Source organism: Ips typographus, linkage group LG9 (assembly GCF_016097725.1).
Source record: "Ips typographus isolate SLU linkage group LG9, UJ_Ityp_2.0, whole genome shotgun sequence".
In the NCBI taxonomy this organism is placed as follows: Eukaryota; Metazoa; Arthropoda; class Insecta; order Coleoptera; family Curculionidae; genus Ips; species Ips typographus.
The window spans coordinates 7,956,750-7,984,071 of record NC_138430.1 but is presented as its reverse complement, the minus strand read 5'-3'; the positions used below and the strand labels follow the sequence as shown (position 1 = coordinate 7,984,071).

General features: G+C 32.7%; 2 protein-coding genes across 5 annotated transcripts; both read right to left on the bottom strand.

The window, feature by feature from the left end:
* Positions 1-157: 157 nt before the first annotated feature.
* LOC145733393 (uncharacterized) lies at positions 158-14,008 on the bottom strand. The gene is made up of 5 exons (XM_081986177.1): positions 13,760-14,008; positions 2,504-3,995; positions 1,855-2,448; positions 1,632-1,799; positions 158-1,461 (listed from the first exon to the last, which is right to left on the bottom strand). Exons 2-5 carry the CDS (start codon positions 3,983-3,985, stop codon positions 598-600), a joined length of 3,108 nt encoding a protein of 1,035 aa, XP_081842303.1. The 5' UTR covers positions 3,986-3,995; positions 13,760-14,008; the 3' UTR covers positions 158-597.
* Positions 14,009-18,521: 4,513 nt separating this feature from the next.
* Positions 18,522-26,022, bottom strand: LOC145733614 (uncharacterized). Of its 4 annotated transcripts, none has more exons than XM_081986515.1 (8): positions 25,889-26,022; positions 25,771-25,839; positions 25,069-25,179; positions 24,854-25,011; positions 20,401-21,613; positions 19,805-20,350; positions 19,600-19,755; positions 18,522-19,549 (listed from the first exon to the last, which is right to left on the bottom strand). In XM_081986515.1, exons 5-8 carry the CDS (start codon positions 21,601-21,603, stop codon positions 18,734-18,736), a joined length of 2,721 nt encoding a protein of 906 aa, XP_081842641.1. In that variant the 5' UTR covers positions 21,604-21,613; positions 24,854-25,011; positions 25,069-25,179; positions 25,771-25,839; positions 25,889-26,022; the 3' UTR covers positions 18,522-18,733. The 4 variants fall into 4 exon arrangements, with proteins under 4 accessions (XP_081842641.1, XP_081842642.1, XP_081842639.1 ...); XM_081986517.1 differs by having other exon boundaries at positions 19,005-19,145; positions 19,208-19,549; positions 25,771-26,015; XM_081986516.1 differs by lacking the exon at positions 25,069-25,179.
* Positions 26,023-27,322: the final 1,300 nt, after the last annotated feature.

Sequence of the window (27,322 nt, the reverse complement as noted above, 5' to 3'; positions counted from 1 at the left end):
TTACCACCCTGTATCTCGAAAACAGAGCAATTTCGTACTAAGGTAAGTTGCTTCAAATCGGCTTATTTTGATGTCATAGGATTTTGTACAGACCTTTTGGGACACCCTGTACATAATTTTCAGTTGGTGTCATGGATTATATAATAAAAACAAAAAAAAAATTGAAAAATTTTAATATAAAAAATTATATATATTTATAAAAGAACAGAGCCAAATAAATAATCTTTTGTCTTCCACAATAGACAAACGTATTTCCCTTAAGGTAACTGATTTACAAGAAATATGTTTTATCAGTAAGTTTTGTACTAACTTTACAAAATTGTAATCTCAATGAGACAATCAAAAATATTTTTTCAGTGTATTGGAGATATTTTTTCAGCAAACCCCTTATTATAGTAATTGGTAACATAAAAGTTAACTGACTACAATGAGCATGTTTTTGTAGAAAATTGGCTCCATAATTGCTTTACTCCCTTATATTAAAAAAACTATACAGACATAACAATTATTATTGTACATACATCACAGTTTGGCACATTAAACCTCTTCAGAGCTGAAACTTTAAATGAATCTTTGAAATAGTGCAAAAAATTAACACTAAACTTCCTTAACCAGTAAGGGATTCTCCCCTTCAATTCTTTTAGTCAAATCCAAAGCTAAATGCTTACTTTCAAGCAGTGCAGGATCTAAAGTGATGGGCGGAGTGCTAGTATTAGAAGGACTAGGAGGATTTTTGATCAAATCAAACTTATCATCTATTTTGAGCATCACTTTAGCGTGTTTTTTGTTCGCTTCGTAAAAATTTCCCCTCTCGTGTGGCAAAGCGTATTTAAGCTTATTCCAAAAGTATTTATCACCCCACTTAACGTAAGTGTTAGTTTTCATGTAGCTTTTAAGCTCATCGTCCAGTTTGCTCTCATCTAAATCACCGTAAATCACTACAATCACCCTGGCTCTTCCTTCAGTAATCGCTTGGGTATGCGCAGTCCTGAACTCCAACTTTCCCCAAACACTGTCCAGAAAATTGTTGGATAACACCACCAATGTCCTCCTAGAGTCCCTCACGCTGTTCACCACTTGTTCAGCAATAAACTCTCCAGGTACCCAATCCCTAATGTGAATGCAAACTTTGTAGGGATTGTCCTTACGTTCCAGTTCTGGAAGAAGCTGTTCCTCCACAAACTTTTCGTCTGGATGGGCGTAACTGACAAACACGTCGTACGTTTTGTCCTTGTCCAGTTCGTCTTCTGTGATGAACCACATGCAGAGGTTTTTCGCAAAGAGGTAGACTTTGATTTCGGTTTCGTAACGATAGTAAAGGGCGAAAGCTAGGGAGCACATTAGCAGCATCGTTAGTGTGACAAAGAGGAGAATGGATAATAACGGTGACATTTTGCAGATGTCTGTTCTATCGACTAGTTCTGCTTTCAAGTTTTCACAGTATACTTCCGAGGAATTTACCTGGAATAATAGAAAAATGTCAGTTTAGCTACTAATTTGACCACTAAACTTGCTGATAGTTTACAACCACAATGAAGATATAAAACAGTGTAATTTTTTTACAAATTGTGGTTTTATAGGTCTGTGGTCAGTATCTTTTGATACGCAAACCTCAAATGATGTACACATACCTTCAATTCATAATTTTGCATAAGGAATTTCTGTAAATCCGCCGATTTGCAACTACAATGCCACGGATTGTTTTTTAGTATTACTTTTCGAAGAGAGGTGGCATTTTTCAGTTGTTGAATCAACGATCGATTTAGGTTTTCTAGAAGGTTGTCAGCCAAATTTAATTTCTGTAAAAACAAATTATCATCACTTCCAGGACTTACAGGCAAAATAAAAACTTACCACAATCTTAGTGGGAACCCATTCAAATTCTGCAATAAAATTCCTTGACAAATCCAGTACTGTAATATTGTTATAGTTGTCTTCACTTCCTGTAGGTCCTGCAGTTAAATTGTTCCCACTTAAAACCATAAAAGTCTGGTTGTAATTTGTTGTAGAAAAATCAATTTTTGGGTATGAATTTAAACCAGCAAAAGAACAATTGACCACCATTGCGGCGTAAAAAGGTTTGTACGAACATTGGCACTCATTTGGACACCCAGACATTTCCGGACACTGAACTTGGGTAGGTTTCACTTGTAAGATTTTAGTTTTATTGTCGTTTGCGCAAACTAATTCATCTTGCACGATATCGATCACTACTTTGAGTTGGGTATTATTGGCGTTGTATCTAGCCAAATCGTACAATGTACAATCGCACTTAATCGGATTTCCATTAATAATAAGTGTGATTATTGAACTTGTGTCGTCTGGATCAGAATTATTAGTATTTTGGGCGAAGAGATAGTCGGTGAGCACAAAATCCACAAACTCCACCTTGTTGTAGCTCAAGTCTATTTGTAAAGACTTGTTGGTTGTATGGATAAAAGGGTGCAACTAAAAATCATAATTTCAAAAATAACACAATTAATATTAAATTAAAAATACTTACGTATAGGTAATCTACTTTGTTGTAGCGTAAATCAATCTTTCTAACATGCAATGTGGAAATTAGCTCTGGAATCTCTGTTAATTGGTTGTGTCTCAAGTCTATTTTTTCAATGCTCAGCAAGGATGATAAAGGTGAAACAGGCAAAATGTAGCTGTTGTTCCACTTATTAAAAGACAAGTTTAGATTGATCAATTTTTCCAAACTGTTAAATGCCCTTGTTTCAATAGTGTCAATTAAATTTCTCTGCAATTCTAGAGTAATCAGTTCGTCTAAATTTTCAAACAATGTTTCACTGATTCTCGTTAATTGATTGTTGTCTAGTTTTAACACTTTTAACTTGACTAGACTTGTCAAAGCACTGTCAGGTACATTATTGAGCTTGTTTTTTGACATGTTTAACTTTGTAAGGGAAGTTAAGTCTGCAAATAACTTTTCTGGTATTGCAGTTAGCTTATTGTTACTTAAGTTAATCTCTTCCAGTTTAAAGCAGTTTTGGAAAGTGTTTTCTGGAATATTCGTAAATTCATTGTAATTTAGTTCCACAATCTTAAGTGAAGTCAAATTAGCTAACACACCATCTTCTAAAACCAATCCAGGGTTACTGCCTATCCGTACATTTTCCAGTAATGTATTGCTGGAGAAAGTTTTGCTGTAAATCATTTTTATGTTGTTTTTTCTTAAGCTTAGTATTCTTAACAGTTTTAGCTGCTCAAAAGTGTCTTCTGGCAGTTCCTGGATTTGGTTAGCACTCAGCTCTAACAGCGTCAAGTTTTTCAAGCCCTCAAAAGTTTTGTTAGTTAAAGTGGTTATGTTGTTGTTAAACAACATGAGTGTAGTCAAAGTGGACAGTTTTTCAAATACACGATCTGGTATTAGTTGGATGAAGTTTCCAGAAATGTCCAGCAGATTGAGGTTTGGCACATAGTCGAAATACCGGTCTAGTGTGGTAATGGAGTTCTTGTTTAAGGTCAATCTAGTCAAATTGGGAGTGTTGGCCAAAAAGTTTGGTTCTAAATTTATGGCACTGAAAGACAATTGCAATGTTTGCAAATAGGGAAGCGACTCGAAAGATTCTTTAGAAATATTGATTGTCTGATTGGTTTGCCAGTGAAGCACACTTTCAAAATATAACGATTCTAAGTTGCTCATGTGAAACTTTTCTAGGAGAATATCAGCAAAACTGTTATTCAAAAAGCAATATTTCACTTTTGCCAATTTAGCGTCCTGTATGTTTAGTGATGGGATGGTTTCTATGTCCAGTTCAGATGACTGTTCTCCCACACATTCCAACACTACTTGATGATTTCTGTACACTGACACCACGATTTGCGGATTTTCTCGGGGACATTGAATGTCTGTTGACTCATATTCATTGCAGGTACAATCCTGTTGGTTTTTAAATTGGCTACATTTTAGTGCAGTGGATGTAGCTAGGAGCAAAAGAAGTATCGTCCATCGTATTTGTGCTTGTATGACGTCCATTGTCGTCAACCTGAAATAAAAATTCATAATTTGTACAATCATATGTAAACAGTATCATGTTTGTTTAGTTAAGAATGAAATTCTAATAATAATTTGTTTTGCTAAGCTGAAAGTTACGGTGAATCCGGTACGGGATAGGCAAAACCTGTTTTTCTCAAAAGGTTGGCAGTGTGTATAATTTTTCATGTTGGAGCCAGAACAGGTCGGTGTGTACAATATAATTAATTACCTTTATAACACACTAATTATGATTTTTTATTGAAAAGACCAAATAGATGAAAGTATGTTTATTCGAATAAACATCCTTACCATTATGAGATGGTATTGCATCATCATTCTTCAAATTGGTTTACTCGAGTAATTTTTTGAGGATTAAAAGGTAATTTCTTCCTCAACCTTTTTAATCCTCAAAAAAAAAATAAAAATCGAGTGAATCAATTTGAAGAAATCGAGGGGTAAACCGCTGAGTACAATTTTGTACACTAATTCCTAATATGCCAATAATGTCCACTAATTCCTTGTAATGCCCAGTAATTCCTAATAACTTCCAATAACTAACCTAACCTACTCACTAATTTTCTAAATTACCACGACTGAAGAGTCTAAAAAACCTTTTTTAAAATATGCGTAAGTAGATATCAACTGTTGATTAGTTTAAATGGGACACCTTGTATATTTATTGCATTTTTGGATTCTACCTCAAATTCTAGACATATTTCGTGTATTAATATCATACACTTTTCTGTATCCGTTTCTGAGATATTTACCGTTTTATGTGAAATTTAATATTTTCAGTCTCCAAAAGAATAATTTTAATTTATGCATATCAGGAAACGTGTTTTTCTTGGTTTTTGTGTTTTGTCGTCTTATACAAGGTTTGTTCTAAGAGTGGGTGAAGAAATCGATAAAATATATCGTACAGGATGGTCAAAAAAAGAGCTCAAGACAACAGTCCTAAAAAAGCACGTTCTCTTATTTGAAAAACGTATGCTTTAAATTGATCCATTGAACTGTCAAAATAATCGAGTTATTGAAGGTTAAAGTAGTAGCTGTCAAATTCAATGAAAACTTTTTTGTCTTTATTATCAAACCACTCTTTTGTTTGCAACACTTTGTATAAACTTTTTTATGTCGATGGATAGAAAATATAATAGACTTTCCAAAAATATGGCCATTTGTATTAATAGGGTGCTTCGTTTGCCCGCCAGAGGGCTCCAAAGCTAACTAAACGTTTTTCTTGACTGTAACCACTTGAGGGATTTTTTTTTAATGGGTCAGTTACGGCTCTTATATTTGGCACAAACCTAGCACAGTGAGTGTCAAATTTAGATCCGCAGCAAAACTGTAGAAAAAAAATCATTAAAGTCGATTTTCGCTTGCACTAAGCGGCCAACCTAACGCAAAACCCATTGGAATAGTGGTGGCTTTTCAGGCAACTTAGACCCTTACGAAAATTGTCATTTGCAAAATCGGTTTTTCAAGAAATTTCTATGCATTACATCGAAGTAGACCTAGTAGCTCATGTAACCGTGTTTTCTTAATTTTCCAGGGTCAAATAAGCCCTAACCAGTCGAAAAATGTTTCTTGGACACCCTGTCTGTAAACCGTAAATAACACTCGTATTTGAAACACCTTGTATATTTATTTTTAAATGTCGATGGATATCCAATGAAATGAGCTTTCCATTGACGTACAAAAGTCGGTTGGTTAGTGATACCGTTTGGCCACTAGAGGGCGTCAACTTTGACCAATTTTTTTGGTGTATCCTTTTGTTTAATATTCAAAAACCCGTTTAATTGCACTATTTTTGCTAGAGTTTTATACGTCAATGGAGAGCCAATGGAATGACCTTTCTAAAAAGTTCTTAACATGGATTGATAGGTTAGACGGTTTCGCCGCTAGAGAACGTCAAAGTGAACTATTTTTTTATGACTTTTTTCGTGCATCCTTTTGTTCAATCTTGAATAACTCGTTTATTTGCAACATTTTTAGTAGTGTTTTATACGTCAATGGATAGCCAATGAAATGAGTTTTCTAACAGTCTCCCAATTTGAATGGATAGGTTAGACAGTTCGGCCGCTAGAGGATGTCAAAATTAACCAATTTTCTCGTGCATTCTTTCATTCAATCGTCAATAACTAGCTTATTTGCCATATTTTGAATAAACTTTTATATGTCAATGTATAGCCAATGAAATAAGCTTTCTATTGACGTATAAAAGATGATGGGTTAGGGGTATGGTTTTGACGCTAGAGAACGTGAAAATTTTTAAAAGTAAAATTACAAAATTCATAATTTTGTATTGTATTCCAACGGAATTCATTGAAATTACCAAACTTTATTTATGTTTAAATTTCAATTTAGATGTTTTCAAAATACCAATGTTCCTCCAGTAATGCCCATTAATTCCTAAAATTTGTACACCATAATGCCCCTCGGAATAAATAGCCACTCAAAAAAGACCAAAAATTTTGCTGTCCCATTCTTTTTGACTAGCAGTTTAGTTGGAATATTTAAATAAAACCTTGCGAAGTACCCACAATGTACTTCAAGAAACAGTACAAATTAAGGAACAGAAAATTGCAAACAACAAATATTTATAATGAACACTCAACAAAAGGATGAAGAAATATAAGTATATTCTTCAATGGTAATGAAGAAGACTTTACTTTCTTTACAACATTGTAAAACAACTAAACTGACAACTACATTTAATGGTACTAAGGTTACATGTGCAGCATTTGCATAAATCTCAACACAGTGATTGGTCAAGAAAAGCAGCTTTTTCTTGACCAATCACAAACTATTACACTGTACTACAATTACGTAAATGCTACACATGTTTCTGATTTTAATTCACTGTTACACACATTTTATGAATGCTACCTCAAAAACCGATAATCAAGTATGAAACATTTGTTATTTGTAGACAAACAATTTCCAAGAAAAACTTGTGTAAATTACCTGAAATGAGTTGCATTTTGTCCAGACAACAATTCAAATTAAAAAAAATGCTTTTCCTGAAATGTGAAACAAATTAATAGAGAGAATTAATTAATTTGCTATGTGCGGTTGAACACAAATCACTATTTATTACATGGTAATATTTTTAAATAAATTTTTCTAGTTTACATTTTAATTCTGGGCTTACATTAGAAAAAAGGGAAGAAATCTCGAAGTCATCACGTTTTGGCTACGTTCAGGAATTTCCAACAAAACAATGTTGACCGGTTTCATCCTTATGCAAATTACCAGATTATGTTGCCACTGCCAATAAAATTATTGATAAAACCACTAATATTTGACCTTTAACACTATTAACTGATAATATATAAACTCTATTGCAGAAAAATCCTAGTAGTAACACTTATCACTGTTTTGTGGCACAAAACATGTTATGAAATCTAAATGTTGTTTTTGCCAGGAAGTTACTTTATCTAAATTGTACTGTAGACCAGAATTTACTTATAAGCTATTAAAAACATTTAAATTACCTTATTTTTTGTTAAATACCGTGTTATACACTGAACACTTCAAGAAAACGACTAGTTCTGCTGGCCCTTAAAGTAAGGGCAGGTAAACTAAAGCCTCATAAACGAAATAAGGGTCAAACCCTGAAACCTTCTCATAAATAAACTTATAAGTGGTACCGTTAGTGGCCTCTAGAGAGCATCAAAATTTTTAAGTTATCTCAAAAACTACATAAACAGTGTTAGTGACCAATTCCACTGCCATAACCATTATTATTTTTAACACGCAAATTCTATGCTAATTCAATTATGATGAGGTTAATTGACCTCACAAGGTTTCCAACATGTTTTTCACATTTATCTGTAAAATGTCTTATTTGCAAACCATTTTGGGTTGTTAATTAATTAGATAGTTTTATCCGGTTTTTTTGCAATGTAAATTTATTGGGATTTCAGGCACCGTAAGAAGCTCAAAATGTTCGTCTTGAACTGCTGTTTCACCTCGTGCTATCCGCAACACGATTGAACATATACAGGGTGTTAAAAAACAGGTTAAATTTGAATTAACACTTCACCAATTTACCCGTTTTTGAGTGGGTGTAAACCTAGTCCACCGGGTGCAGAAAGTCATTCAGAACATTTTTGGTCTCTTGCCAAATTTCCGTAATTCTAACCGTTTCCGAGATATTCAACTTTTTTATGGAATTTGCCACAAAATTTAGAAAATTCCGTATCTCCCTTATTTTCGGGATTTCAGCCACCGTAAAAATTTCAAAATGTTGGTCTTGAACTGCTTTTTCACCTCGTGCTATCCGCAACACGATTAAACATATACAGGGTGTTAAAAAACAAGTTAAATTTGGAACTAACGTTCCACCAGTTTACCCGGTTGTGAGTGGACGTAAACCTAGTCCATTGGGTCCAGAAAAACATTCTGAACGTGTGTCGTTTCTTGCAAAATTTCCGTAACTCTAACCGTTTTGGAGATATTCGACGATTATATGAATTTTTATGTTACACGCGTCTAAGACTTGTTTTGCTAGAATAGCAGCAAAGTAGGCGGTGAATGTTTGTTGACATTTTAAAGGTCGCAAACTGAAACGTCACGCTGACGTAATTGAACAATACGATACACGGACCAAGTGTCAGATTACGTCATCGTGACGTCACACTCACAGCCTACTTTACCATTAATACTAGCGAACCGGCATCTTGGACGTTTTATTAAAGATTATTTCAAAAAAGTAACAGATAAGCGACATATAATCGTATTTTTAGTTGTTTCTTGATGAAATCTATGTCAGATTGTTTATTTGACTTAGTTCTACCCAAAAAAGGGTGGATGAACCTGTTTTTTTGGGAAAAGAATTGTAAAAAAACGATTTGAAAGTGGTCAGGTTAAGTCTGGGAAAAATTCCTCCCCCTTACTACTGGAAATGTGCAACGTTGCCAAAACGAAGATTCAAAAAAGATGCATGGATGTTTTTTGACATTTTAAAGGCCGCAAACTGAAACGTCACGCTGACGTAATTGAACAAAACGATACATGGACCAAGTGTCAGATTACGTCATCGTGACGTCACACTCACATGCACAGCCTACTTTACCATTAATACTAGCGAAACGGCATCTTGGATGTTTGTGGGATAAATATTCGTTTATTAATGATTATTTCAAAAAGTAACATAGTAGCATTTTTCCATAATTTTAGACGAGGAACAAGATAAAATTATAAAAATAGGGGTGTACCATTTAAAAAAGTTGACTTTTTGGCATTGTTTAAACTGAAATTTTTGACCACCCTGTATCATTAAATCTGAAAAATTTCCGCACCCACACTTAGAAAAAAAACTGTTTTCTGATGTGCGTAAATTAAAATTGTTTTTGCGGACTCAAACTGTCAAATTTCGCGTTTATTGCGCTGCCTGTTTTTTATAGTCAATTGTGTAAAAAAATTGACAGGAATATTTACTAAAGCAAATGGAGATTTTTGGTAAATTCTCCTAGAAACTTTTAAACCTTTCAGGGTTCAGGGGATATAAAAGGAACTATTTTCTAAGCATTACAGTTGGTAGTTTAGCCATTACTTCACACTTTAAAAGCCGGTAGTAATTTTGATAATTACTATAATAATTAGCTGTGTACGTCTTAGAAAGATCTACTTTCTCTTAAACCTTATCTGCAATTATTAGTTGAGAATTATGCTACAAAATTCAGGCTTGTTTTAGTACAAAAAATAAACTAGACGAAAGGTAAACGCACCTACCAACCTGTTTATAGCAAACTAATTCCGCTGATTATCCGCTTCACTAATTTCAATTGGACTCGGTTGATTACATTAGATATTCAACGACATCGTCAATAAACAAGATTTCATTGTTTCAGGCTCTGGTTCGATTTGTACGCCGCTTTTTTGCGCGGCTTAGAGAAACGGGTTTACTAGGTGATTCGGTGGCTTTCTAGCCGAATATTTGCACCGTTATATCGAATTTTTTTTTTCCTCGACGACATTATACAGGGTGTCTAAAAAGTCTGGAATATTGCAAATATCTCGAAAACTGCTGATTTTATTTTTCTCAAAATTTGCGTCTTGTTATAGTAAATAACAGCGCATGACGTGAGGGTGAAATGAGGTTCGCAAGTATACAGGGTCAGTCACAAAGTATACCAACTTTCTTAATTCAAACCTAACACACTGTATATTACTTCAGATTTTAACAGTACTTATAAAGGCCAATTCAACGATATACGATTTTTATTTTTTTTTTGATTTTTTTTTTGTACCTGCCTATAACAATGATAGGTGTAACAATGACAGCTAACGTCAATATAATGTTAAATTAATTGGCAAATTTTCCTATTACTTAAAATGGTGTTTTTGAGTGAGAAGGAAAAGACTGACATCTTAAGTATCCTTCTCACTCAAAATCACCATTTTAAGTAATAGGAAAATTTGCCAATTAATTTAACATTATATTGACGTTAGCTGTCATTGTTACACCTATCATTGTTATAGGCAGGTACAAAAAAAAAAATCAAAAAAAAAAAAATCAAAAAAAAAAAAATCAAAAAAAAAAAAAATCAAAAAAAAATAAAAATCGTATATCGTTGAATTGGCCTTTATAAGTACTCTTAAAATCTGAAGTAATATACAGTGTGTTAGGTTTGAATTAAGAAAGTTGGTATACTTTGTGACTGACCCTGTATACTTGCGAACCTCATTTCACCCTCACGTCATGCGCTGTTATTTACTTTAATAAGACGCAAATTTTGAGAAAAATAAAATCAGCAGTTTTCGAGATATTTGCAATATTCCAGACTTTTTAGACACCCTGTATATATAGAAATTCGTGTCTGTGACCAGAAACCAAAACAAAAAGCTTGGATAATTGCGTTTGATGAATAAAATAGGCTTGTCCGGTAATTTTCAATTGGACCGTTACCTTTTATGGTCGAACCAACAGTTTGATCTATATGGATGCCACGTAACTTACATAACAATCATCAGGAGTTGAAACGGTAAAAGCTTGAATTCCGAACTGGGAAATCCCTTTTCTGATGGTGTTTGACCGATACTACAATTATTTAATTATTTGTTATTGTTTTTGTTTTAAAATAAAAGGAATTTTTAAATCATTTATCCTTTACTAGCACTTTTAAAGGCTTAAAAATTCACATTTAATTACTGTACTTTACACCTACTGTCTATTTGACATTGACATGTAGTATTCATCTAATCCTCAAAAAACTCAATTTCCACAATACAAACAAACGCAAACTGTCACCACTATTTCCGCCATATTGGAATTTTTGACAAGCACCTTCTAGGTTTTCTAGTATAGTAGGCGGTGACTATTGGCGTTTCAAGTTAAGATCGCAGTACCAGTTGATCTAAAATCGGGCAACACGTTCCTAACCTAACATTATAAATAATATGACACTGTCACTTCATATTTACGAAACCAATGCTAAATTCCTAACCAAAATTAGTGTAAGCAAACGGAGAAATGACAGCTGGAATGCCCGAAACTGTTTTCAAAACTGATCACCAGAGGGAGTATCTCTTATCTTGAAACGCCAATAACGAAGGCAAAATCGTTCATTATTAATGAGTCCCATTAGATAATGCATGATTTTTCAATTCAATGTACGATTTTACCATATCCAGCCATATACTCTCAGTACAGTTCTATCCTTCTTCATTTGTCTTAAACAGAGAGAAATAGACTCACATTATTTAGTTGACAACCACCATCACCTTCCGAACTAATTGTCACTGTCATTGTCAAGGGTGCCTATGACTTAGTGTCACTGGAGGTAAACATATACCCCGTTTGTATAGGGTGTCTCAAAAACTATACATAGTATGGCAAAAATTTATTAGTAAATAAGGCCAAAGGAAAATGCTGAAAATAAATTTCAGCTTTCTAAATCCACCGCTAGGAGGCGTTTCGATACCACTAAAATGAAAAATGTCCAAAATCTCTTCAAATAAAGTGGTGGGAGTAGTCCAAAGTTTGCTTTGAAAAAAATGAAATATCTCGAAAACAACTAATCGTAGAAACTTCATTTTTGCGGCATTTTAAAGAGCATTTTCTGTCCTGTAGAGTGTCCCAAAACAATGTTCCATTTAGTTTTCGATCTTTTTGATAGAGGGCGTTTTTACCAAAATTGCACTTTCATCTTAGTTATCTCGAAAAAATCAAATGCAATGGTATAGCTTCCTATTACTTATTCCATAAGCAATCAGATGTTTGTAACACGAGTTTTTGGACATTTTTCATTTTAGTGGTATCGTAACGCCCCCTAGCGGTGGATTTAGAAAGCTGCAAATTATTTTCAGTATTTTTCTAAAAAAAAAATCTTGTAGTCATACTACTTATAGTTTCCGAGGTGCACGGCTTATTGGGACACCCTGTACTACTGCTTGCTGCTTACTTTTTGCGAAATTAGAACATTCTCGGTCATTAATGGCTTTCATTAATACCCTCGTTGGTTAATTAACTATTAATGCTATTTTACTACTTTTATGAGCAGGATCTGACTGTTTCTAACTTAAAAATGTATCATTCACATGTTCACAATCTAATCTGTCATTGAGTGTCACTTGTTAAACTCTAGAATCTAGTCTAAGTTTTAATGTGACATCCTGTATTTGACCTGTCACAGTCAAATCACAATTTAGCTGAGATAAGGTCTAATTGACATGTGATTTAGTCTGTTTAGCGGTAAAACAATCAAACACCCAGAGTGTTGGTCAAAATTCAACCCATGAAGGTGTAAACATGTTAAATACAATTACTTGTTCAATGGGCTGTTTTAGTTGATTTTCTTTCAGTCATATGGTTTGCAAAAACGCAAACAAACACAGGAAAATAAATCGAAGCAAAGGAACAAATGAATTCTGATTGATAAGCTCTGGAAAATGACATCTCCAATAATAATTTAATAATAAGTCATTTATTATCTATAAATAATTGTGATACAATCATACGAGGAATAAAATACATTTAAATTGGAAGTGTGTAATAACATCCCGCGTTAGATTAGCAGGATCAAGGTTCAGAAAATTTTAAAAACAACAACAAAAATTATGAAATGATTGCAAAGGAATAAGCAGAGAATATTTTATGTCAAGGTAAGACATGACAAGTTTTCTCATTCTGATCATTTCTATATGCCAGTCACGTTAATAATGGCTTCTTCAACAATTGTTCTTGCAGAAACTCTTATATGTCCTCGTTTGTAACTTTCTACATTTTACCTCATCCGTGGCAAAAACGACCGGACTTTGGCGGAATCACGTTTTGCATGACTGGCTTTTAAATCAAACAGAAACCGAATTATTCTATTCATAGCGCCGATTTTTATGAATGGGATTCAGTGATTTATTACAGGTTTTACGTAAAACTTAAATGTACAAATGGGAAATTTGTTATCCTCGACTCCTGCTGATCTGCGAAAATTGAGCGATGATGATAGCGCGCGTTATAATTTCCATCATTTCCAGGAATAGCGAGTAAAGATATCGATTAAATTACGCACGTACGTGTTGATTCAAATTTAGATCAACAAAAATTAGAATGTGCAATTGGAATGCTAAAATTTCCGAGAACGTGTTAGTTAATCCAGTAATTTAGAAAGGAAAGTAAAGCTGGATATTATACACAAATTCCAAGCCAATTAAAAAATAATCATGTGAGACTTTAATCCTGGATGACTACCACTATAATCCAGCAATTTTTTCACATTAATTCAAATGCAAAACATAATTTAGGTTAAAATAGCACAAAAATTTGCATACCAGTTGTTCTTTCGCAATCCTCCAATAAATGATATGTTTACATTATAAATTGACCAGATTGTGCGTTTGGTTGAGATGCCCCGACTTGTTGCACTATCACAAAATCACCGTTCAAAAGTTGTCTATCAATCATCACAATATAAAAACACAAAAACCACGCAGAAAAAAATTATTTAAACAAAATATGCTGTTCACATCACGTAAACGCGAACCATGATGATAGTAAGTTGGTTTGGCCTCGCAGGAATTTGTTTGTTATTTGCCCGATCTAATCTGCGCAGGAACGTGCACAGTCTTATCTTTTCTTACCCACTTATTCGGGTTATGTCTGTCTCTTTTTTGCGCTCCTCACCATTTTAAACCTGATCCGTGCGTCACATCGCACCTCTACAGCATATGAATTTTGTTTTCAATTTTTGGGTCAGTTTTTTACCTGTAAGGTAATTTGAAATTTTGTTTTTGTCATAAAATGTTAACTGGAAAAGAGTTATACTACTCTACACCATTTCCAAATGTAGGTCAACCGTAATTCAGAATAAGGAACTGCAATTCAGAAACCATCAAGAGTAATTCGGAAAAAATCATTTTTTCTTTATTGACTGTGTATTTCAAAATGTTTTGCGATAGTTTCTTTTTGGGATTTTTAACGAAATAAAGCCTAAATAAAGGAAATTTTGCGATATTGCGATACTTTAAGGAATACATTGTAGTAGACCAAGCAGTAGACAATATAGTGTAATTATTATGGCAAAAACCTTGTTACATGATATTAAGTTGAAACAATGTTCATTACAAATTATTATAATAATTTTTCAACATTTAAATTACATTTTGAAGGTCACGTGACTGTTTTTGACAGGTGTCAACTGGACTTGTTAATGTTGCCAGCACTAAAATTGCATAATCAAAGTCACGTGACGTGTCTCTTACAGTTTCAGCTTTTACAACTGTCTAAAATAGTCTAAATTTAATTTACCAAGTTTTTAAAGGTTAAACCACATTTTATCGGTCACGTGATTAATTTTGACAGATGTCAACTGATTTTTACAGTGTTGCAAGCTCAAAAATTGAATTATCCAAGTCACGTGACGTGTATTTTGCATTTTAAGTTTTTACAACTGTCCAAATTTTATTTATCATTTTTCCAAAGTTTTGATTGCGTTTTTAAGGTCACGTGACTGTTTTTGACAATGCCAACTAATCTTTACAGTGTTGCAAGCTCAAAAATTGAATTATCCAAGTCACGTGACGTGTATTTTGCAATTTAAATTTTTACAACTGTCCAAATTTTATTTATCAATTTTCCAAAGTTTTGATTGCGTTTTGAAGGTCAAGTGACTGTTTTTGACAATGTCAACTGGTTTTTACAGTGTTGCAAGCTCAAAAATTGAATTATCCAAGTCACGTGACGTGTATTTTGCAATTTAAGTTTTTACAACAGTCCAAATTTTATTTATCAATTTTTCAAAGTTTAGATTGCGTTTTGAAAGTCACGTGACTGTGTTTGACAATGTCAACTAATCTTTACAGTGTTGCAAGCTCAAAAATTGAATTATCTAAGTCACGTGACGTGTATTTTGCAATTTAAGTTTTTACAACTGTCCAAATTTTATTTATCAATTTTTCAAAGTTTATATTGCGTTTTGAAGGTCACGTGACTGTTTTTGACAATGTCAACTGCTCTTTACAGTGTTGCAAGCTCAAAAATTGAATTATTCAAGTCACGTGACGTGTATGTTGCAATTTAAGTTTTTACAACTGTCCAAATTTTATTTATCAATTTTCCAAAGTTTTGATTGCGTTTTGAAGGTCACGTGACTGTTTTTGACAATGTCAACTGGTTTTTACAGTGTTGCAAGCTCAAAAATTGAATTATCCAAGTCACGTGACGTGTATTTTGCAAATTTAAGTTTTTACAACTGTCCAAATTTTATTTATCAATTTTCCAAAGTTTAGATTGCGTTTTGAAGGTCACGTGACTGTTTTTGACAATGCCAACTAATCTTTACAGTGTTGCAAGCTCAAAAATTGAATTATTCAAGTCACGTGACGTGTATTTTGCAATTTAAATTTTTACAACTGTCCAAATTTTATTTATCAATTTTCCAAAGTTTAGATTGCGTTTTGAAGATCACGTGACTGTTTTTGACAGATGTCAACTGGTTTTTACAGTGTTGCAAGCTCAAAAATTGAATTATCCAAGTCACGTGACGTGTATTTTGCAATTTAAGTTTTTACAACTGTCCAAATTTTATTTATCATTTTTCCAAAGTTTTGATTGCGTTTTGAAGGTCACGTGACTGTTTTTGACAGATGTCAACTGGTTTTTACAGTGTTGCAAGCTCAAAAATTGAATTATCCAAGTCACGTGACGTGTATTTTGCAATTTAAGTTTTTACAACAGTCCAAATTTTATTTATCAATTTTTCAAAGTTTAGATTGCGTTTTGAAAGTCACGTGACTGTTTTTGACAATGTCAACTAATCTTTACAGTGTTGCAAGCTCAAAAATTGAATTATCTAAGTCACGTGACGTGTATTTTGCAATTTAAGTTTTTACAACTGTCCAAATTTTATTTATCAATTTTTCAAAGTTTAAATTGCGTTTTGTAGGTCACGTGACTGTTTTTGACAATGTCAACTAATCTTTACAGTGTTGCAAGCTCAAAAATTGAATTATTCAAGTCACGTGACGTGTATTTTGCAATTTAAGTTTTTACAACTGTCCAAATTTTATTTATCAATTTTTCAAAGTTTAGATTGCGTTTTGAAAGTCACGTGACTGTTTTTGACAATGTCAACTAATCTTTACAGTGTTGCAAGCTCAAAAATTGAATTATTCAAGTCACGTGACGTGTATGTTGCAATTTAAGTTTTTACAACTGTCCAAATTTTATTTATCAATTTTCCAAAGTTTAGATTGCGTTTTGAAGGTCACGTGACTGTTTTTGACAATGTCAACTGGTTTTTACAGTGTTGCAAACTCAAAAATTGATATATCCAAGTCACGTGACGTAGTTCTTACAATTTTACCACTGTCTAAATTTAAAATGCTATATATTTAATTTTTCAACTGTTTCTTTTAAATGATAGGTGTCCTTATTTGACACGTGCTAACTTGGTTACTATGACAGTTAGAAGATTCGTTTAAACGTCAAAATATAACCCGTAATTTCAGACAATCGTACAAAAAATATTTTTGTTTGTTAGAAGTCACCTGACCTTAGAAAAAAGTGTCAAACATTTGGAAAAACCTGTACGTTGTCCTAACCTAACCTAAAAACGGTCACGTGACTTTAAAAAAAATGAATTTTAAGAATTTGGGTCTTTAAAATTTGGAAAAGCAATCAGGTAACCCGAGGAAGTAATTTTTTTTCGAATCATTAATCCTTATGACATTTTGACAAGGATCAAAATGTCATGTACAAATTGTAAAAGCAGATATGCTACTTAATTAATCTGACCAAAAAACTATGAGGCATTTTGAGCCATAATGAAGCATCTTAAAGGCATTTCAAGGTATTTTGTATGCAAAAAGGCAGTTTGGTGTTCAAAAAATAACACAATTTAGGTTAAAAATTAAACTGAATTGCAATTAACAATTTCTAAATTACACTTGACTCTTTCTGAATTCCAATTGACTTTTTCTGAATTACTTGATTAATTTGATATTTGTTAATCAAGAAAGCCAAAATACGAAAAGGCGTTTTTGAGATATTGCACTTTGTTTCTTGTTATGGTGGTTGTAGAAACTTTCCAAAAAAAAACGCCAGTTGAGAAATTAAATTCTTCACCCCCTGTATACAGGGTGTTCCAACTCTATTTAGACACTAAATTTTTCTGTCTCTGTACATTTCAGAGAAAAAATTTCGGATAAAAAGTTCATTATTTAGAAAGAGGCTTTCAATGACAATTTAGTTATAGGGTGAAGCAAAAACGTTTTTTTTGACATAATTTTTTTTTATTAAATGGAACGCTCTGTATTTTCTTGAAGGTTTAGATGGCTCATTATTATTACTGTTTTTTTATTATCTTGTTGGCTTAATTTTTTTGCTTTTTTTCTTTTTACCCCAAGTGAATATGTAGTTACAACATACCATCAGTAATATTGAATATGCAATAATGTTTTTGCTTGTTGTCAGTCTAAAAAATGAATTTTTTATACAAAACTTTTCTCTGTGAAATGTACATAGACCTAGAAATTAGCGTCTAAATAGAGTTGGGACACCCTGTATATAACTAACTACTAAATCTTTCAATTTTTTTTTAAAATCAAATTTGTCGAGAATTTTTGTATTCTACAAGTGCTTGATGTAGTATCTAATAAAGAATAACTTTAGAAATGAATATAAAATCTAATAATTTAGAAATACAGAATGTGTGAGTTTAAGAAAACCGTTTTTTGCTCATCATTATTCATCAGTCATGTATTCTAGATTTAACCACAATTTAACTCACTCTTTTCTTGACCAATCACTGAGAGAGTTTAATTAGGACGTTCATGTAGTTCCTGTACTATGTTTGTAAAAAAATATAATTTCTTCTGTTTTAACCACATTGATTTAAAAATATAACTTTTACAAAATAGTATCATTTCTAGATTGTCTCACGGACACCCACTGGTTGATGACTTCCGCTAAATTAGATAATTGTTTGATAACAATATGGTTTGCAAAAATTATCTGAAAACCGCATAACGAATATACGTTGTCTTATTTAAAAAAATAACGTCTATTAAAACTAATTAAAAAAAAAACAACAAATTTGTAAGCTTAGAATATATATTTGTAAGCAAAAATTCACAACAACAAAACTTTGGCAGTATTATGAGATTCTGATTTATAAATACACACTTTTAGGTCACAATTTGCTTATACTAATAGGAAAAACACTTCTTATGCATGTTATATTAAAACTACTAGTGACTCCAAAAAAAGTCAAAAAATGGATTTTGTGAGAACATTTTAACTACAAATTATTTGATGAGGGTATTAGGATTCAAAATAACACTGGATGATTTATTAGTAACGTAACCAAGTTCAAGCACTTCGTTAATATAATTTTTTGCCAATTTCTCCCGCTTTAAACTATGATGTAACAGATTTTTGTTGGATTCAATAAACCTCGTGGAGGAATGAGGCAAAGCGTACTTGAGCTTCTCCCAAAAATACTTGTCACCCCACTTAACATAAGTATGGGTCTGAATGTAGTTTTTAAGAGTATCATCCAGCTGGTTTTCATCTAACTGACCGTACAAAACCACAATAACCCTAGTTTTACCCTCGTTGATTGCTTTGGTATGGGCGGTCCTAAATTCCATTTTACCCCAATCACTGTTCACAAAACTGTTTGATAACACAACTAGCGTTCTTCTGGATTCACTAACGCTGCGAACAATTTGCTCTACTATAAAATCGCCCGGTATCCAGTCTCTAGTATGAATACAAACTTTGTAAGGTTTTTTGCTCTGCTCCAAACCAGGCAGTAAATGATCGGTTACAAACTGTTCATCTTCATGCGAAAAACTTATAAATACGTCGTACAATTTGTCTGGATCGATGTCGTTTTCGGAAATACAGGACAAGCATAAGTCCCGATTGAAAAGGAATATTTTAATGCTAGTTTTGAATTTATAGTAAATAGCCAAAGTTGCTGTTAGACATAACAGCAATCCCAAACATACGGTTGTGACTGCAATTATATCACTTTGGTTTGAATTTGGGCATGATAGGTTGATGAGTGATAATGGAGTGCGGTTGTCTTCGCAGTAAACTTCTGGAGAATTGTTAGTCTAGAATAAAAATAAATGAGTATATATTGCTTGGAAATTACCAAAAATACCTTCAATTTCACTAGTTGTCCAAGTTCAGACATACCACAACCGCAGTCCCAAGGATTGCCATGCAAAACAACCTTCATCAGGGTTGTGGAACGTTTTAGTTGTTGAACAATATCAACATCAATACGACGGATCCTATTACCACTCAAATCTAAATACTAAATCAAACAATTTCATAATGTCAGGTTTAATTAAATTTTCACTTACTTTCAAATTAGCTGGAACATAATCAACCACTTCCAGCAAGTTACCAGACAAATTCAAACTGAGCATCACTTTTGGTTTAATGCAATTAGGGAACTCTGCCTCAAATGTCTCGATCAAATATAACTTCAACCACTCAAAGTGTGTTAGCTTGGTAAAGGAACTACTAACTGGCATTTCTTTCAGACTGTTTGAAGAACAGTTCACCAGGATAATGTTTTCTTCCAGACTAAAAGCGCAACTGCAATTTAATGGACAGTGCGGCCTTATTGGACAATTCATGTTGCTGAGGTTTGCAAATGACACTCCATTAGGGCAATGGGAAGTGATTCCTTCAAACTGTATTGCATTAGTCAGATTACCAAAACATTTCTTATTAATAAAGAGATGAAGGTCGTAGTTGGAGCAATTGCATGCTATAGGGTTGTTCTTTAAGTCAATTCTAATCCGTTTTGGTTGCTGGTCAATTTTAAAAAGCCGGAAGTCCACTTTGGAAATCTTGTTGTTTTGCAACAATATTAACGTTGCTAATGGCAATAGTTGCACCACCTGCAATTACAACACAGTTAATCAAAATACACCACAGAAAAGTTACTTACCTTAACAGTAGTTATCAAATTAGAGTTGAGTTCCAAACGGTACAGATTTCTAACATTATCAAATAAGCTCATGTCGATTTTTTGAAACTTATTACCGCTCAAATTTAATTTACTCAACAACTTTAAATTACTGAAAAAAGTTTTAGAAAACGAGCCTTCACTCAAATTACTGTAAGCCAGTCCCAGTTCCTCTAAAGAGTTGTTATTATTATAAAATAACTTTTCAGGCAAGTACTCAAGCTTTGTGAGGCTGTCCAGTTTTAAAATTTTCAAATTAATGCAATTTTCAAAAAGTTGGTCTGGAATGACCGTTAAAAAATTGTCTGACAACCACAAGTTGATTAATTTGGTGTTGTTTGCGAACAGGTTTTTGGGTAGGTTGGTGATTTTATTCTGCTCTAAATCCAGTTCTGTTAAGTGTGATAGATTGGAAAATGTGTCTTCTGCAATATAACTAATGGCGTTAACTCTAAAATCTAATATTTTTATTCTTTGAAGACCCACGAACATTTCGCTAGTCAATGTTGTTAAGTTGTTATTACTTAAGTTCAATCGATTCAGACTCGACAAATACCTAAAAATTTGATTTGGTATTATATTTATATTGCTGTATGTTACATCTAATCTGATTAAGTCAGGGACGTAATCAAAAGACATTAAATCGTTGCTTAAATTGATTTTGTAAATATCTAGTTTTGTCAGTTTTCTGGTATAAAACAAAAAGTCATTTGATACCCGAATTCCTTTTCCACGTAAGTATAGTGTTTTTAAATTTGGTATACTTTTAAACACGTTATTATGAATTAGATTGTCATCATTTGTAACATCGTTAACGAGTATTTTTAAGTAGCTCAAATTTTCAATTTTTATGTTTTGAAAAAGTTGGTTAACAAAGCTCTGAACGTTACATCCCTCTATCGTCAATTCGCGATACATTGACCAATCACATCTCGGAATGTAAGAGAAGTAATTTATTTCTGGATTCGAACAGGTTATGTCTATTCCGGGATCTTTGACTATTTTCTTGGGTTTTACCAGTTTGGCAAATACGAAACTGTCAGTTCGATTCGGACAATAATATAGAGTAGTCTCTTGCATATCTACGCAATCGCAAATGCTACCACAATTACAAGAATAAACGCATTTTTGGACTAATTGAGCAAATGCTAAGATTAGTGAAAATTTGATGTCGATTATTTGCATGGCGGTCACCCTGAAACAAAAAAAATGTTTTAAAAAAGTATCATTCAGATAAAAAAATAAATTAATTTTCATTACATTTTTTATGCACCCCCTGTATAACAGTGGCACTGTAAAACTTTCAGGGATGAGTTTAGCAGTTCTTTACAAACATTTTTGCTTTTATTCAAATTTTTCTGTCACCGTTTCTGATGATATTAAGCTAAAACTGGTTTGATGCAAGAAATTTTCAAATTAGTTGGAATTGTGGTTTGAAATTTGAGAACCCTGTAATTCGGTTATTTTCGGGAGTTTAGGGATATTAAACCACTCAAATTAACTGTCTTGGACTCTTCTTTCCAGCGGTGTAAAGTAAAAAATCTAAAAAATTGCGTACAGGGTGTCCCAAAAAACAGTCAATTACCATACTTTTCATGCGCACCCTGTATACTGGATGCAAAAACAGTCCTGCAAACTTACGGTGCTGAGTTAAAGAGTTGATTAGGAACATTTTTGGTTTCTTGCAAATTTTTCGTAACCTTCACCGTTTTCGAGTTATTTAGCAAAAACTGGTTTAATGCAAGAAATTTTGAAATTCTGGTTGAAATTGACAGACAGTGAGGGACAGTCAAAATCGCCTGTAAAACCCACTTGGAGTAAGAAAATGATTGTTTTAAGCACATTTTTGAAATCCTTATTAAATTTTCTATCCAATAATCTGAAAAACAGTAAAAAATTTGGTATAGTCAGGGAGAAAAGTGGTGTCAAAGTTTGAACTATCAGAAACACAGTTTAAATGAACAGTCAAGGACAAAATTGCTGGTAAAATCCACTTGTAGTGAGAAAATGACTATTTTAAGCACATTTTTGAAATCCTTATTAAATTTCCTATCCGATAATCTAAAAAAACAGTAAAAAATGTGTTATAGTCAGGTAGAAAAGCGGTGTCAAAGTTTGAACTATCAGAAACACAGTTTAAATGAACAGTCAAGGACAAAATTGCTGGTACAATCCACTTGGAGTGTGAAAATGACTATTTTAAGCACATTTTTGAAATCCTTATTAAATTTCCTATCCGATAATCTAAAAAAACAGTAAAAAATTTGGTATAGTCAGGTAGAAAAGTGGTGTCAAAGTTTGAACTATCAGAAACACAATTTAAATGAACAGTCAAGGACAAAATTGCTGGTAAAATCCACTTGGAGTGAGAAAATGACTATTTTAAGCACATTTTTGAAATCCTTATTAAATTTCCTATCCGATAATCTAAAAAAACAGTAAAAAATTTGGTATAGTCAGGTAGAAAAGCTGTGTCAAAGTTTGAACTATCAGAAACACAGTTTAAATGAACAGTCAAGGACAAAGTTGCTGGTAAAATCCACTTGGAGTGAAAAAATGACTATTTTAAGCACATTTTTGAAATCCTTATTAAATTTCCTATCCGATAATCTAAAATACAGTAAAAAATTTGGTATAGTCAGGGAGAAAAGTGGTGTCAAAGTTTGAACTATCAGAAACACAGTTTAAATGAACAGTCAAGGACAAAATTGCTGGTAAAATCCACTTGGAGTGAGAAAATGACTATTTTAAGCACATTTTTGAAATCCTTATTAAATTTCCTATCCGTTAATCTAAAAAAACAGTAAAAAATTTGGTATAGTCAAGTAGAAAAGCGGTGTCAAAGTTTGAACTATCAGAAACACAGTTTAAATGAACAGTCAAGGACAAAATTGCTGGTAAAATCAACTTGGAGTGAGAAAATGACTATTTTAAGCACATTTTTGAAATCCTTATCAAATTTCCTATCCGATAATCTAAAAAAACAGTAAAAACTTTGGTATAGTCAAGTAGAAAAGCGGTGTCAAAGTTTGAACTATCAGAAACACAGTTTAAATGAACAGTCAAGGACAAAATTGCTGGTAAAATCCACTTGGAGTGAGAAAATGACTATTTTAAGCACATTTTTGAAATCCTTATTAAATTTCCTATCCAATAATCTGAAAAACAGTAAAAAAATTGGTATAGTCAGGGAGAAAAGCGATGTCAAAGTTTGAACTATCAGAAACACAGTTTAAATGAACAGTCAAGGACAAAATTGCTGGTAAAATCCACTTGGAGTGAGAAAATTACTGTTTTAAGCACATTTTTGAAATCCTTATTAAATTTCCTATCCGATAATCTAAAAAAACAGTAAAAAATTTGGTATAGTTAGGTAGAAAAGCGGTGTCAAAGTTTGAACTATCAGAAACACAGTTTAAATGAACAGTCAAGGACAAAGTTGCTGGTAAAATCCACTTGGAGTGAAAAAATGACTATTTTAAGCACATTTTTGAAATCCTTATTAAATTTCCTATCCAATAATCTGAAAAACAGTAAAAAATTTGGTATAGTCAGGCAGAAAAGCTGTGTCAAAGTTTGAACTATCAGAAACACAGTTTAAATGAACAGTCAAGGACAAAATTGCTGGTAAAATCCACTTGGAGTGAGAAAATGACTATTTTACGCACATTTTTGAAATCCTTATTAAATTTCCTATCCGATAATCTGAAAAACAGTAAAAAATTTGGTATAGTCAGGGAGAAAAGCTGTGTCAAAGTTTGAACTATCAGAAACACAGTTTAAATGAACAGTCAAGGACAAAATTGCTGGTAAAATCCACTTGGAGTGAGAAAATTACTATTTTAAGCACATTTTTGAAATCCTTATTAAATTTCCTATCCGTTAATCTAAAAAAACAGTAAAAAATTTGGTATAGTCAAGTAGAAAAGCGGTGTCAAAGTTTGAACTATCAGAAACACAGTTTAAATGAACAGTCAAGGACAAAATTGCTGGTAAAATCCACTTGTAGTGAGAAAATGACTATTTTAAGCACATTTTTGAAATCCTTATTAAATTTCCTATCCGATAATCTGAAAAAACAGTAAAAAATTTGGTATAGTCAGGGAGAAAAGCGGTGTCAAAGTTTGAACTGCCAGAAACACAGTATTTGTAATTTGCTGGTTAAATTTTCCTGGTAATGTAAAATGTTTACTTTACCGGTAATCACTAATTTAAAGTAAGTAATTTAGATTTTTTAGATAGTTTTTCTGTATATTTAGACACTTTTAGAGATAGTACTAGCTCTGGTTTTAACTTAAATTTTGATTACCTTTATCAATGTGCAAAAAGTGGTTTTAAATTTTGGTTGATTAGTTACTGGAAATTTTACTCAATTTCTGCCCACATTAATTTGTTTTGGTGATTGCGGAAAATATTAATTGAAATAGAAACTTACCTTGTTTAATAAATTTCATATCAAACTTCTAGTAAATGCACCATCTTGACGTGGAAACTGCTGTTTAAAACTTGGTCTTCACTGTACTATTCAACTCAACCGACATTTTGGTAGATTTGTGGGCAGCAGCAAGCTTCAAAGCGAAAGTAATGTGGAATCTGCAAATGCGTTTTACCTTTACAACAACGGAGAAGCAAAAAATGTTCTTAATTTACTTTATTATAGAATTGAAACTTCCGTTAAGGCGTTCAGACGTAAACTAGTTTAAAATCTTAGATATTCGAAAGGCAGATGGATGGTTGGGCTGGTGGAATCAATCAATTAAACTGAAAATGAGGCGTTACACTATCACTACAACGACAACCAAAGAAAATTTGTTAGTACACAAAATTTATTGTATTATGAAGCGTTCACAACTATAAATAAATACACTTATTCAAGAACTTTATTATGTTATCGCTATTTTGTGGTAAAAACATTGATAATTATGTAAATTTAAAACACAGCAATTCATATTTTAGCTTAATTTACAGAAAACTGTTACCATAATCAAATTATCCTACCAAATCTCATCTCACCTGGTCAGCGACATATCTGGCCAATTTTAGATACCTACTTTTTGTGGAATTTTAAATTAAGTTTTTAATAGAATTTTTATTGGTCAGAAACTTGGACTAAAACAATATTACTGTACTTTTAAACAAAAGTTACCATCTTTGAATGTTATAGATGGCGAAATACAGTATTATCATTCGGTTGTGTAACAAAACAGTATATTGATAAGTTATACACTGTAGATATTAATAATTAACATGGAAAATCCTTTTTCCTAAAGAGGTTAAGTTTGGACTGTGATAAATGGAATAACAATGTCCTGTCCTTGAAAGTGCTACTAATAAATGTTACTATTTACTTACATGTTTTCAACCATCTTTGCCATATATTCCAGAGTTGGGCGGAACCAAATTGGATATCATTTGCACAGTCTGAAATAATGTAACCAAAAATGTGAAGAATTAACATGTTTTATCTTACATAATTTTCTTAGGTTTCCAAAAAAATGTTTTCACTGTTTCAAGAGAAGCAAACTTTTTTACTTTGATAGGTGCAAAATATAGAAACGAACATGACGCAGTATCACTCTACAGTAGCAGGCTGGAACTGAATAAAGTTCAACAAAAAGTTCTTTATCAGTGCGTTTTGCTTTTACTGCGTCGTTCAGGGAGGTTGAACCACTCAAATTAACCGTTTTGAGCTTCTTTTTCCAGTGGTGTTGAGCGAAAATCTTAAAACTTGCGTACATAGCGAACCACCATATTTTTCTTGCACACCCTGTATACTGGAAGCAAAAATGGTCTTGCGAACACAGTTGAATTAAGGATTAGGAACATTTTTGGTCTCCTGCAATTTTTTTGTAATATTTACCGTTTTCGAGTTATTTAGGAAAAACTGGTTTGGTGCAACAAATATTTAAATCAGTTGAAACTGTGGTCTGAAATTATCCATACAAAATCAATGGTAAAAAGTGAGAACCATTTTAAATAAATAAAACAGATTAAGAAAAATTGTCTTCCTGCTGAGAAATATTCTCATTTTTTATTACTGATTTTATATGGATTATCTTGCTAGGTATATTTCAGATTCACCAACCTGTGGAGAATCTTTTGATTACATAACATAAAGCATTTAGATTTGAAGAAAAGTTGTATACTTTTCTTTAAAAAAATCCTACGATATTGTTACAAAATCTCATACCGGATTATTCAAATAAAAATAAACTCTTGACTTTATATTATAAAACATCGGGCAATTTGGCCTCTTGGACATAATTTTCAAATCCGTTAAAAGCTGAAAAGGCATTTGCTCTTTCAAGTGCCCCGAAAGTGCAGTAAAGACCATTCTAGAAAATTGCGTCCTAAAAGTATAAAGGACTGTCGCAATAAAAGCGATTTAGGGACATATCGATGCTGCGAGCGCCCACATCCGAATAATATGTGACCGTTAAGTAACATAATGAACATTTTTCATGAAGATTCCTCCTAATCAAGGGCTGGAACATGGCCAAATGCACTCTCTGTAATATGCTCAAGATAAAAATTACAAGAACATTTAATTTCGGTTAGTAAATAAGAGTCTTTTTGACTAATCAGAGTTAGGATCGTTCGCCCTTTGATCCGAATAAATTGAAGCCCTTCTCATTGTTGCTAATCCAAGAATGCAAAGGGTTGAATACCGCACCGGTAGTAATTAATTTCCTCTAAGAATTAATTTAGTATAGGAATGCATTTTGTATAAAGGACCCTATTTTGCAGACAATCAAAAAGGAATTGATGTTGCACAATTACAGTAAATCCTCCCTGAAAAAAAAAACAAAAATGACCAACGTCGATCATTATTTGCCAGAGGTAAACTGTATAAAAGCAGCGGTCTAGTTTACAAATATGCAAACTGAACCGAATGCACATTCAA